Raw genomic sequence first — 14,525 nt, forward strand, 5'->3', positions numbered from 1 at the left:
ATCTTGACCAGCCTGGTCAGCTAAAAAAGCGTCCAAAATCCCTCTAAAAACCAGCCTTGGAGACCAGCTAAAACCAGCCAATCAGCTTAGGCTGTTTTTTTTTTGTTTTTTGTTTTTTCAGCAGGGCATGGTTTCAAGCATCTGTAAACCATTAGCACCATGGTTGTCATAAAACAGTATTAAAAAAACACACTTAACAAAAAAGCCAAGATCCTTGCTAATCAAGATATGCTAATCAAGCAATATTAGAAATATAGGCTACTGAATTTATTTGAAATTCACAGGAAATAAGGCAAAAAGAATATGCTTAAAAGTTCATTGTAGGTTACACCACTGTACCGTTAATGGTACATTTAAAAGAGATGTTATTTCAAGTTTTGTTTCCATACTTAAAAACATAGTTGACAAGCTAACGCATCAACGGGCAACACTTTTAAAGGGATACTCCACTTTTTTCGGAAATATGCTCATTTTACAACTCCCCCAGAGTTAAACAGATGAGTTTTACCGTTTTAGAATCCATTCAGCCGAACTCCGGGTCTGACGGTACCACTTTTAGCATAGCTTAGCATAGATCATTGATTCAGACGAGTCCAGTAGCATTTCTTTCAAAATGACCAAAGAGTTTCAATATTTTTCCTATTTAAAACTTGACTCTTCTGTAGTTAAACCGTGTACTAAGATAGACGGAAAATGAAAAGTTGCGATTTTCTAAGCCTATATGGCTAGGAACTACTCTCATTCCGGCGTAATAATCAAGGAACTGTGCGGCCGTACCATGGGTGCAGCAGGCGTAGTGATATGACGCAGCGCCTGAAAATAGTCCCCAGCTCGGTAACTTCTTCCAACGTGACCGGGACTAAGTTTGTCTAACCTATTAGACCTATTTTCAGGCGCTGCGTCATATCACTACGCCTGCTGCACCCATGGTACGGCCGCCCAGTTCCTTGATTATTACGCCGGAATGAGAGTAGTTCCTAGCCATATAGGCTTAGAAAATCGCAACTTTTCATTTTCCGTCGATCTTAGTGGAGTATCCTTTTAAAGGAACAAGGATAGGAGTTCACCACTTCAGCCTTCGGGAGTGACAACCTGCAACATACAATTCTTATATGTAAGTATTTTCAATTGTACTTGAATGCAACTGATGAATTTGGCAACGAATAGGCTATAATACCTCTCTTGTCGGTCGTCTTGCTGCGCTGTCGTGGAAGAGTGAAGTCAAAGCGGAAAGATGATGATTCAGGAGTCTTCAAAACCTCTTCAAGTTTCATCTGCTCCTCATTCTCCTACAGTGAAAAAGTCATATCATTATCTAGCTTCATAATTATTCTTTCTCCAAAATATAAATGAAACATCAAATAAAACCATAGAAGGCTATGAGAATGTGTACTTTTAAAGGAGTTTAGGCCCTTATTTGTGAGTTAGAGCCATTACTTACAGATGGGCTTTGCTGGAGTCTGGTTTTGAGTTTAGGTGTGTTTTGGCTGTCCTTCTCCCTCTCTTTCTCCTTCTCTTTCTCTTTCTCCCTCTGTTGAAGGATAGCGTTGCGAGTAGCTCTGTACTCCAGAGCGAAGTCACTGACGGTCTTACAAAACGCCTCTGCGCTCGTTTCTCTCACCATGGAGCGCGAGTAACCGAGGAAGAGCAGGAACGAGTGGAATCTGAGTGCAAGAGGAAAATGAACATATGGACATGTAGACTTTGTTTGCATTGTGTGAGGAATTTTGTGGAATGGATTTAAACAATAATCCCTCACCATTGGTAGCTGAAAGCATAATAAATAATATTCATTAAATTAACTCTTTCCCCGCCAGCGTTTTAAAACAGCGAATCTGTTTTATTCTAGCTTCATGCATTATTTTGAATGTGGGTAACACTTGAATGTGGGAAAGTTTCATAAAAAAAAGCAACATTCTAAGCAAAAAGCTGAGAAAATCATGTTTTTATCAAAGACTACATCTGGATCAAATTCAGAACGATGATCAAAACATATGGAGTAGATCGAAGATTAGGCCAGTTTTGATTTATATGCTGTTTAATGTTGATGATCCCGTTATTTTTCATATGATAACAAACCACTTGTTTCTGCATCTTCTTCGCATGTGTTTTGATCAGGAGATTCAGTAATCTTTCAGAAGATGTGTCATAGCGCCCCCAACCGTATAACAGTGAAAACACGGAATGCTCATGCTACCGCTAACCCGGACGTCGAGGTCACTTCAGTGATTTGGGAAAAGCACGTAAAACTCCTGGCAGAAAGCGATGCATAAGGATGTAGTGTAACGATGCCCAGATCCAGGAATGCACTAATATTTTGTTGGTAGTACCAGTTTATAACAATTATTAGATAGCAAAGATTTTGTCATTACACTACATCCTTATGCATGGTGCAAAGGACCCTAGGTTGATTTTACTCCGAACCATCCCTTTAAGTCAAGAGTTTTGACAAACTGGATTGAATTAATGTTTCATAAGGTTCACTTAAATGCTTGAAATTTGTTTTGTAGACATAAATATAAACAGACTTTTCATAAACAGGTATAATATATGAGAGCATAATAAATATTTGCATGTGGATCAGTGCAAATGTTTCTATAAAAATGTCATGTTGCTGCTTCTAGAGAGAGAGAGAGAGAGAGAGAGAAAACCCCCACCAAAAAAGCAGATCTAGGCAGGTGGAGCTGGGGAGGTGGAGGGATCGAGAGAGAACTCGCATTGTGCGGAGCGATAGTGCATTTGTACGGATGCGTCGAGGTTATATCGGGAAATAGTAATGATGAATACATGAAATCGATTGGCTGGGAACATTACATTTGAATAAACCAATCCGAATGCAAATAGAGTTTCATGGCTGAACTATTCATTTGTAGAAAGCAAATGGTTTTACCTGTTGATGACTCTGCGGTGAACTGCTCGTAGCACCTTCAACCTCTCCTCACAGTCTTTCAGAAACTGGCGGAGCCGATGATGGAGCACTGCCTCTTCTCCACCTTCCTCTTTTCTTCCTCCACCTTTCTTCTTCTTTCCATCCTTCTCAAGAAGTCTTAGTTGATCCCAGGATGCTTTACAAAGGGATTCAAGCTGGGAGAGATTCAGTTGCACTTGTGTGTAGTCACACTAGAGTGCAGTTGTTTATGAGAGAGAGGAAAAGAGGGAGAAAATGAGTCAAGAGTCAAGTCAAAAGTTATTCTTAAAAATGGCACCAAATGGTAGCATCTAAACAGTCCTTCAAGAAAAATGTTTTTTTGTTGTTGTGATTGTTGAGGGCAAAAATCCTTGATTATGCGGCACATTTTCTTAAAAAATGCGATGGAATATGCGGGATATTTATGCGATTTTATGCGATGAAATTACGGGAACTTGCAAAAATTGCGGGAACTTGCAAAAATTGCGGGACCTTGCAAAAACTGCGGTTTGATAAAAAAAAAAAAAAAAAAAAGTGATTCCCCCAACACGCTGTTCTCACTAGGCTACTACCTTAATGTAAAGAGTCATTTTATTACTTCCTATGATAAGCAAGCATTATATACATCACAGAAAGTGCTGGGAATATTTAAGTTCTCATCTTGTTTTATTTCAGACCTTAATAAACACATGGCTCACACTTACAAAACATTGATGAGTCAAACAAGTTCTGTAGCTTTACAAAAGGAATATGCTACAACTTCTGTAAAAATGAATAAATAAAATATACAAAAATAAAATGTGTGCTTCCTGTTTTGCAGAGGTAGCTATACAAAACAGACATCTTCTGTTAAAATAAGTGCTTCCAATGCACAAAGTGCAATCTCTTACTATAATGTAAAATTTACATACTACTAATATACTTACAACTGTAATAACGTCACTTCATAACGTTCCCATGGCAACAGGGGGAAATGGCTGCTCTTGTGTGAAGTAAACGCAAAATTTTTCAACTTTCTGCTAAGATATATGTGACTTTTTTGCAACGAAAATGCGGGGATTATGAAATCATGCAAGCCCCGCATATTTTGCGAGCGGAAATCGGCAATTTATGCGGCGTATTTGAAAAAAATGCGGCGCCCACATAAATATGCGGACTTTGGCTGATTATACTTTGAATTATACGATCGCATAATCGCGTTTTTCTGGAGGGACTGTCTAAAGTGAAAAGAGAAGCGGGCCTTAAATGGACCCTTGGGGCACACCGCATAATTGGGGAACCAACAAAGAAGAAAACTTCCCAAGTTTCCTTCCCAAGAGAAGGAAATATGGTCACTACATGTCCAGAACAAATAACAGGCTTCAAATTAACTGGATATCATTAGGCTGAAGTAGGATAACTTACAAAACGAGTATGCATGTTTACTTAGTAAAAACTTTTGACACAACAAAAGCATTATGCAGCCTTAGCCTAATGATTGAGAAGCACTTTCCCACAATGCAATGCACTGAACTTGACTTTCCCTTTCCAAGTGAACAAGGTCATATCAGTTTTTATCATCTTCCTGGGTTATTATTTGCTTAGACTGCCAACATTAAAGGCGTACACAACTCTGAATTCAAAATGCAATTCAACCATTTATTTCTGAGCTGATAACTGGTTGAAGTAAACATGCACAGTAACAATGCAGTATATACTGTGATTTGAAATGTTTAAACTCTGCAATTCACATCCATTCACAATCAGTACATAATGCACAATATTCTTCTTAGTACAAAACACATTCACATACCTTGCTGGCTTTTGTGACAGCGGTGATGTCGGAGTAGAGATCAGAGGATTGTGGGTAAAGCTGGAGCAATAACACACACACGTGATGAAGAAGAGGCTGCCGGCCGTGTGTGTCTCTCACCTGAGAGAGTTTGCCCAGGTAACTCAACTCAAACCCCCTCGCCTATACAAAACAGAAAACACACACCTTCATGCAACGTGCAGGATACAGGTAATCAGGCACACACATCTTTATACAGGCGTTCTCACCTTACAGCCGTTCAGAAAGTTGCCGATGGCCAGAACAGTTGCAAGTATACAGCGAAACGTCTGATTAGCCGCTAGCTGCTCCATGGCAAGCTTCAGATAGAAGAGCGGCTCTGCGATCTCCTGTTTACACACACATACTGTGAGCACAAATCAGCAGACGTCACAGACAACAGACATCAAAACAGTTCAGAGCTCTTTAGTTCATGCTAATTTTATTCGCATCATTTCAAACAATAATAAATAATCCCATAGCCAAAGAACATTTTGCTAACATTCCCATTCAATTATGAAAATGTTATTCCTGGATGATTCCTGAATGTTCCCTGAACGTTCAAAACGTCCTGTTTTTTTTTATGTTTTAAAAAGAAGAAAATCTTGGTTATATGAATGTTAAGGTAACATTCCATTTTAGAATTTTGCAAACATTACGAGAATGTTACTTTTGAATGTTCCCTGAATGTTCTGAAACTAATAGTAACTTTTAAAACACATTAGACGAACATCCATCTAAAACGTTTCAGAAACGTTTCATGACCGATGTATGAATAATGTTTTTTGTGCTAACGTTTTGTGAACATTATTAAAGACCTGATAGAGACTTACTGAAGTCAACAGACATCAAAACAGGTAAAAGCTCTTTAGTTGATGCTTTTTATTCACATCATTTCAAACAATAATGGATAATCCCAGCTAACAAAAATATATTCTAAGAATATTTTGCTAACATTCCCATTAAATTATAAAAATGTTATCCCTGAATGACGATCCCTGAACAATCAAAACATCCGCTTAAAAAAATTTAAAAAAATTAATTGTATTCTATTTTTTTAATTCTGTCATGATTCTGCCTTGTCTCTGATTTTCCCTGGTCTTGAGGCAGGATCATGACAGGCCCATGTTTTGTGTGTAAGCACATGGCCATTTGTTTGGCTGTGTGCTTGCGTTGTCTCGTCATGTAACCCCGCCCCCTTGTTATCTCCTCTTGTTATCATTATTGTATCATCGCCGTCACCTGTTTCCCTCATTAGTTTCTCCCTATTTAATCCCCTTGTGTTTGCTGTCTTGTGTTGGTTCATTGCTATACTTTATGTGATTCTCAGTGTGTGTAAACCTTCCTGTGAGTACCCTGTGAAGAACTCTGTCTTGTAAAGTCCTGATCTTGTAGCTGTTGTTAGTTTATTGTCTAGTTATCAGTTTAATCTTAGTATAGTGTAGTTTGTCTTTGTTTTTGCCCACCAGCCTTGTTTTGCCCCATCGTGGGTTTTGTTTTCCCTGTTTTGTCTTAATAAATCTGTGTGTATTGCATACTGTCTGCGATTGGGTTCATCTCTCCTACAACCACATAACAGAATGAACCGACCAAAACAGAACCCAGCAGACAGTGTGTCCTCTCTTCTCGAGCGACAGTCCAGGCTCCGGGAACATTGGTGGTTGTCCCAACCACCTGCCACTCTGCCGGTGATCCCGGAGGGTCGCATTCTCGCTGTTGCTTCGCTGGGGGACCAAGCTCACTCCTCTTCTACACCTGAGACACCCACCGCGTCTGTCAGCCTCTGCGGAAAGCGAGGAAGACGCTTATCGTGGGAATCTGCCTCGGAGTCCTCTTCGACGGAGTCTACCCTTCCTGGGGTTGTCTTCCCAACTCCTGCTACAGACCCCACGGAGATTCTTCAACCGGTCCCTAGTCCAGCTACGGGTTCCGCTCCGCGACCAAGGAGAAAGAGGAGGAGAAGGGGAGCCTCTAGTTCTTCATCTCAGGCTGCCCCTTGCGCTGTTCCAGAGCCCGCTCCTGCAAGCGCTGTTCCAGAGCCCGCTCCTGCAAGCGCTGTTCCAGAGCCCGCTCCTGCAAGCGCTGTTCCAGAGCCCGCTCCTGCAAGCGCTGTTCCAGAGCCCGCTCCTGCAAGCGCTGTTCCAGAGCCCGCTCCTGCAAGCGCTGTTCCAGAGCCCGCTCCTGCAAGCGCTGTTCCAGAGCCCGCTCCTGCAAGCGCTGTTCCAGAGCCCGCTCCTGCAAGCGGTGTTCCAGAGCCCGCTCCTGCAAGCGGTGTTCCAGAGCCCGCTCCTGCAAGCGGTGTTCCAGAGCCCGCTCCTGCAAGCGGTGTTCCAGAGCCCGCTCCTGCAAGCGGTGTTCCAGAGCCCGCTCCTGCAAGCGGTGTTCCAGAGCCCGCTCCTGCAAGCGGTGTTCCAGAGCCCGCTCCTGCAAGCGGTGTTCCAGAGCCCGCTCCTGCAAGCGGTGTTCCAGAGCCCGCTCCTGCAAGCGGTGTTCCAGAGCCCGCTCCTGCAAGCGGTGTTCCAGAGCCCGCTCCTGCAAGCGGTGTTCCAGAGCCCGCTCCTGCAAGCGGTGTTCCAGAGCCCGCTCCTGCAAGCGCTGTTCCAGAGCCCGCTCCTGCAAGCGCTGTTCCAGAGCCCGCTCCTGCAAGCGCTGTTCCAGAGCCCGCTCCTGCAAGCGCTGTTCCAGAGCCCGCTCCTGCAAGCGCTGTTCCAGAGCCCGCTCCTGCAAGCGCTGTTCCAGAGCCCGCGTTCCCGAGCCCGCTCCTGCAAGCGCTGTTCCCGAGCCCGCTCCTGCAAGCGCTGTTCCCGAGCCCGCAGTCGTGTGTGCTGTAGAGAGAGCAGCGGCCGATTCAGCTGCTGAAGCTGTCTTGCGGTCGGTTTCTGCTTCTCAAAAGATGCCTGTCCTCGTTGTTGCCGATGCATTGTCTCAATACTTAAAACGTCTTGTCCAAATCCTTGAAGTCCCCGCCATGTCTTGTCCTGAGTCTGTGAGCGCGGTACCCCAGTCAGCTGCCGAGAGCGCCGTACCCCAGTCAGCTGCAGCCAGTGTTGATCTGAGGCCAGCCACTCAGAGCGCTGTTCCTAAGTCAGCCACCGCTTGCACTGTTCCTGCTGATGTGTCCAGTCCTGTCCCAGCAGATGTGTCCGGTCCTGTCCCAGCAGATGTGTCCGGTCCTGTCCCAGCAGATGTGTCCGGTCCTGTCCCAGCAGATGTGTCCGGTCCTGTCCCAGCAGATGTGTCCGGTCCCGTCCCAGCAGATGTGTCCGGTCCCGTCCCAGCAGATGTGTCCGGTCCCGTCCCAGCAGATGTGTCCGGTCCCGTCCCAGCAGATGTGTCCGGTCCCGTCCCAGCAGATGTGTCCGGTCCCGTCCCAGCAGATGTGTCCAGTCCCGTCCCAGCAGATGTGTCCAGTCCTGTCCCAGCTGACAGGAGGATGTCTGTGTCCAGTCCTGTCCCTACTAATGTGTCCAGCCCTGTCCCAGCTGACTGGAGGATGTCTGTGTCCAGCCCTGTCCCAGCTAATGTGTCCAGCCCCGTACCAGCTGTCACCCGACCTCTGTTTGTTTCCCCGGACACCCCTGTCACCACTTCACCCCGGTCTGTTTCTCCTAAGACTGTTCCTCGTGTTTCCCCAACCAAGTCTGCCCGGACCCCTCGCCCTCAGCCATCATCCTGTCCACCCAAGACCACAGTCCCATCCACCCACCCTGGACATTCCCCCATGAACTCTGTGTTGTCTCCACCTCCTCTGCCTTGTCTGTTGTTTTTGATTTTTCACCCCAACCCTGCTATTGTTTATTCATGTTTGCCGTTGTTGGTTTTTGTCATGTTTTGTTGGTTTGTGTCCATGTCTCAGTCCGTCATGTCACGTGTTTAGTGTTCCCTTAGGGAGCGTCTGGAAGCCGCTCCTTAAGGGAGGGGTTCTGTCATGATTCTGCCTTGTCTCTGATTTTCCCTGGTCTTGAGGCAGGATCATGACAGGCCCATGTTTTGTGTGTAAGCACATGGCCATTTGTTTGGCTGTGTGCTTGCGTTGTCTCGTCATGTAACCCCGCCCCCTTGTTATCTCCTCTTGTTATCATTATTGTATCATCGCCGTCACCTGTTTCCCTCATTAGTTTCTCCCTATTTAATCCCCTTGTGTTTGCTGTCTTGTGTTGGTTCATTGCCATACTTTATGTGATTCTCAGTGTGTGTAAACCTTCCTGTGAGTACCCTGTGAAGAACTCTGTCTTGTAAAGTCCTGATCTTGTAGCTGTTGTTAGTTTATTGTCTAGTTATCAGTTTAATCTTAGTATAGTGTAGTTTGTCTTTGTTTTTGCCCACCAGCCTTGTTTTGCCCCATCGTGGGTTTTGTTTTCCCTGTTTTGTCTTAATAAATCTGTGTGTATTGCATACTGTCTGCGATTGGGTTCATCTCTCCTACAACCACATAACAAATTCTTGGTTATACGAATATTGATGGGCTCCATTGACTTCCTAAAACAGTATGGAAGTCAATGGGGTACATCAACTGTTTGGTTTCTGACATTCTTCAAAATATCTTCTTTTGTGTTCAACAGAAGAAATACGTTTTAACAGGTTTGGAACAACATGAGGGTGAGTAAATGATGACAGAAATTTATTTTTGGTGTGAACTATCCCTTTAAATAACAACCCAAAAGTTCTCCAAAATGTCACAGGGAAAATTATAGACTCATATTCTCCAATCATGCAGTTACGGATTCAGCATTTTGACTGTGTGACTTCTGCATGAGATGAGAACACAGTCTTATAAGAGTTTGTGATATATTATCTCGTCCCCTACTACGAAATGCTCGCTCTGTTTGGATGTGCTTAAATCTATAGCAAGGTCACACTCCAGTCGCACATGCACACTTCAATGAGCCTGACGTCACAAACTCCCTTGTAACCAATCAGATCAACGTGTGATCGTCAACAAGTGGATTGAGTGAGTGAGTGGAGACGGGGCTCATTTGCATATTCATAGAACCGTGTATACTAAATGAGGCAAGGGTGTCGAGTTACATTCAAGATATTTTAAGGCATGAAGAAATTTTTTCAAGTGAAAATTGCTTAAATACGTCATTTTGGTGATCAAAGATGAGTTTTAAGGGATACAGTTATTGACCACAGGGGAACTTTAAGCTGTTTATGACCTTACTCCGATGAAAATGGGTTAACCACACTTATTCCCAGCTTATTAAGCATAATCAGGTGAAGAATGTGCATGTAAACATTGAGTTTCTCTTCTCTCTCTCTCTCTCTCTCGGCGCGTTTCCATTACAAAACTTTTGCGCAAAACTTTTGCGATTTTTTTTCTAATTGTCGAGAAAAAACGATTGTGAAATGATGGCGTTTCCATTAACCGATGTTATACGACTAAAACGTCTTTTTTTTTTTTCTCTCGGGATAAGCCATTCAAAAAATCATGGCGACAGATGTTGGTAGGTTTACGTATATCCCAGCCACTGCACTGGCCACCATTATTATTAATCCAAGGAGACGCATGTGTGTTATCCAAGCATTAATGGTAAGGAAAGACCCTATACTTGTGAGCGGCACATATGAGGTGGTTGTGGGTGTTTCTCCCTCAGATCTGCTTCCAGGTCTTGATTGTGGCATTTCTTTGAGGTTTAGAATCCATTATTCCTGTAATTCTTTTGTCTTTTATGAATTTAATAATGAACTCTGTCTCGTATTCTGTCCAAACACACCGCCTCATCTACGTCAGGTGACCTGTAAATGCAAAATATTTATTTTTCGAATTGCCTGAAAAACCTCCTCATGCGAGCGTAAAAACTTTTTTTTGCGATAAATGGGAGTTTTTGCGAAATGGACGTTTCCATTGGGCGTATTTTCAATTCGCCATTTCAATTTGCATAATTTGAAGGGTAATGGAAACGAGGCTAGTCTCTCACTCTCTCCATGTTGTCATGGTCCAGAACGAAGGCCCAGATCTGCAGTCTGGCACTCAGATGAGGAACGGTCCCCAGGGTCAGGAGACACTGCTCTGCGGGGCCCAGAGATGAGCCCGGGGCCCGAGCCTGAGCCTCTGCGATCACATTCAGCTCGTCTTCAGTGGGAACCAGCATCTGCAACCTCTGAACCAATTCAATTCACATTTATTTGTATAGCGCTTTTCACAATACATATCGTTTCAAAGCAAATGCATGTGTCTACATTACAATTTAGAGTGATCTGTTATCAGACTGAACTGTCTAAGTTATGTATTTCAGAAATGTACATATACAAAACTTTATTAATTTAAACAATGTAATAATTAAAGGTAGAAACAATGAGCTCATTGAAGTAATGAATACTTGTTTGTTAACAAAAAATGTAGCATTGGTGCATGTTGATTCAGAGTGAACCATTTGCATTTGTTGTCAACCACAAATGCATGTCACCACTTCTGCTTTCATAGTCGAATACAACATGAACATATCTTCCAAAATGAGACCATATTAAAGGGCAAAGAGACTGAATGTTGACGTCATGACTAAGGGAGCTCACCTGGATGTCTTCTCTGTCTAGTACAGTGTTGTCCATGCTGAATATGGCAGGAGGGAGAAGGTGAGCCGGTGGGAGTCCGCTCAGCGCTATAGTGATGATGTTACTGCGCTTCACACTCAAAACACACACACACGGCTGCTTCTGCTGCGCAAACCAACAGACAGAGAGAGATGTGGAGCAGAAACACTGAAAAGCTCAATACGAAGAGGCTTGAGGCTGGAATGCACTCCGATTATTGACTGATTTGCAGTCGGGATGAGTTGAAGCTGTGGTTGCCTAAAGTCATGCCAGAGTTGACAGATTTCACAGAAAATCATCTCTGGTTTTTTAGCTTCAGACTTTGATTCCATAGAGTCGGAGGAGATCAAACATGTTTGATGTTTTGAACCGACTTTAGAACACGTGTTGTTTACATTTGTCACACGTCTCCTAGCAACAAGGTGCACGTTTGTTGTTTTCGGAACAACTTCAAACGTCTGTTCTGCGTTTAGTACAGCGTTTTCAATATTTTAGATGCCGGAATATGATCATTCTGGTACGAAGCCAGCTATATATTTTCATGTAAAAAGACCAAATTTGTACCTTGAAAATTAATATTATAAATATGCTTTGAATTTTATTTGGAAAATATTTAGTTTCTACTATATTGCATATTGCAAAAAAAAAAAAAAAAAAAATTCTACTCACTATTTTACCATTTTGTACATGTATTATTATTATACTTTTTTTAATTGTTCAAATAATATTTTTTTAATCAATGTTTAATTTATTTATTTAGTTAATTTAATCTTTATTTTTCATTATTTGTTTATTTAAAAAATAAATAAATTACACTGTTTTTCTTAACTTTTTTTCTTCTTCTCACCAATACTCTTAAAAATAAACCTTACAAAAAGCAGGTTTTCACAGCCATTTTTTGATTCCAAAAGAACCTTTCATTGAAAATTTCTTAAAATAACTATATTTCCCCCCTTAGTTTTTAAAAATATCTAAAGAACCATTTTGTGGAATGGAAAGATTTGATGGTTTTTAAAGGTTCTTCACTGAGCCATTAAAGCCAATAAAGAACTTTGGGGTTTTACAATCTGTTCCGTTTAGAAGTCGTGTAGTGAATTCCAGCCTTTACTGAAAGGTTTATTTTAGATGTATATCATATATATGAACATCATAGTCTTACCCGCCGCCGCTCTATCAGACTGCAGAGGGCGCTGTTGCTGCTTTTGCTCTCAAACAGGTATTCCAGTCGATTGGTGTCGAGATGAACCGGTTCCAGACCGGCCCAGATGGACTGGGGCCCGAAGCGGCCCACTCTAGGCAGCGGCTGCAGACTCACCAGCGCCCTCCAGTGGAGCCTCAGTGTACGAGCGCCTGGCGGACCCGGTGACCCGCTGGATACAGGAGGAGGAGCTGAGGGGGGAGGGGGCGGAGCCAAAGGGGGAGGGGGCGGGGGCACCGGGGAGGCTGCAGTCTGATTGGCCGAAATGCGGGAGGAGTCTTCATCAATGCTGTCCGGCTCAAGATCCTCATCATCCCAGAGGTCGGAGAAGTCGAGGGCGTTGAGGCGGAGCAAGGGGGCGTGGCTTATGAGGGATTCGAAAGATTCGGCTTGTTTCATTGGGTCTTCGTTAGTGATTTCTTTTTTTTTAAACTTGAGGAAAGTCAATGAATGTTGTGCAAAATGATGGATAGGAGGTGAATCTTCTTCTCCAAATCAACACAATGACCAAATATCTGCTCAGTATCGCTACTTCAGAGGAACGGTTTACCTTGATCAGAGTCCGATGATCCAATGATCCTCCAACGTTACAAGATTTGCCTTGTACAATTTCATTGGGTCTTCGTTGGTGATTTATAAAAAAAAGTTTAAAAAAAAGAAAAAAAAGTAAATGAAAGTTGTGCAAAATTATGCCTAGGTGGTGAACGCTATGTGAGAACTCTCATGAAGGGGTTTTGAGTGCGCTTGTGCAAATTAAGAATGAATAAATGAAATAAAATGAAAATGAATGAACCTTGCTCTGCTTCTTCTCCAAATCAACACAATGAGCAAAGATCAGAGGAAAGCTTTACCTTGATCAGTGTCGGTTCATAGTGGCACGCAGCTTTGCAAATGATCCTCCAACGTTACAAGATTTGCCTTGAACCAATAATAAAGAAACATGCTCCCATGTTCTTCAAAGTAAAAAAAAAAAAAAAAAAAGGCTAGTAAAGATAATCCATTCATAAAACAACTTTTTGCAGGAGATGATGCAGCTCCTCCGTCAACACTGGGTTTGAGCTTGATGTGTCTGATGGGTCAGATCATGCGATGTGTATTTCAGAAGGCCCAGTAAATCCATCCGTTGCACGTCAAGTATCTACGACAGCTTGAATGCTATAGTATAGTATATAGTATAATGCCCGTCAAGCATCTAAAGGATCCTTTTTAGCACGTTCTCCTACATCACGCCGTCGTCTTCATTTAAGCGCTCTGTTGCGTTGAGCATGTGTGTGTGTGAGAGACGTGACACTCCGTCTGTGTCCCAGACATTATGAGGGGTCGTTTACACAGTGTTTATTTGAGTTTCGCCCTTTCCCTTAATTTCCTTATCTCTCCAGCATCTCCTGTTTATATCACTTCACTATCTTTCTGTCTCCACCCTTTCGCTCTCCTTCCCTCTCTCTCAGTCTCTCCATGCTGAGACTCAGACTGCAAATGGATTTTGGGTCAATAATCACTATAACTGTTGCTTATTCTGGATTGGTTTGGGATCCGAACAACCGTCAAATTCTAAGTATATTGCATTACATATGATTAGAAAATGTCTTACGGTTGCTTTCTATCTGCAAGAATATGAACTAAAAGAGTTGAAGAACTTCAACTTCAAGTTGCTTTAAGAAGCGAAGTGTGTGTGTGTGTGTGTGTGTGTGTGTGTGTGTGTAAGAGTCAGAAAATCACGCAATGGATTTTTCCAGTTCAGCCCCTATAAACACATTCAAAAGTCTTTGCCATTAGTTTTTCTTGTTTCCTGCTATTCTGCAGATAAAATGGCTCTTTATATATGGTTAAAGGACTCTTAACAATAGTGAGTTTTTATCCGTTCTAAAACATTTGTAGCGAGACATAAAAATAAATTGTGGCTGAATGCATTTTTTCTACAGCATTTATTTTTTCACTTGTTAATTTTCTAGTAATTAACATTTATAGGCCTAATAGTATATGAACAGCTTGATCTGAATGGCACAATACAGAATGGTTTCTGAAGTGAACACTGTTCAGAATAATGGCGTCTCATGTGGCTCAGTCTCCAGAAG

The 14,525-nt window shown here is 42.6% G+C and overlaps 1 protein-coding gene across 1 annotated transcript; it reads right to left on the reverse strand.

The window, feature by feature from the left end:
* Window positions 1-118: 118 nt before the first annotated feature.
* On the reverse strand, window positions 119-11,620 carry LOC311287705 (FH1/FH2 domain-containing protein 1). Its single transcript, XM_084404720.1, has 8 exons — window positions 11,235-11,620; window positions 10,640-10,822; window positions 4,949-5,068; window positions 4,701-4,862; window positions 2,891-3,120; window positions 1,442-1,664; window positions 1,178-1,289; window positions 119-1,092 (listed from the first exon to the last, which is right to left on the reverse strand). Exons 1-8 carry the CDS (start codon window positions 11,268-11,270, stop codon window positions 1,064-1,066), a joined length of 1,095 nt encoding a protein of 364 aa, XP_084260846.1. The 5' UTR covers window positions 11,271-11,620; the 3' UTR covers window positions 119-1,063.
* Between the last annotated feature and the right edge of the window lie 2,905 nt (window positions 11,621-14,525).

Source organism: Rutilus rutilus, assembly GCF_951802725.1.
Source record: "Rutilus rutilus genome assembly, chromosome: 3".
Taxonomy (NCBI): Eukaryota; Metazoa; Chordata; class Actinopteri; order Cypriniformes; family Leuciscidae; genus Rutilus; species Rutilus rutilus.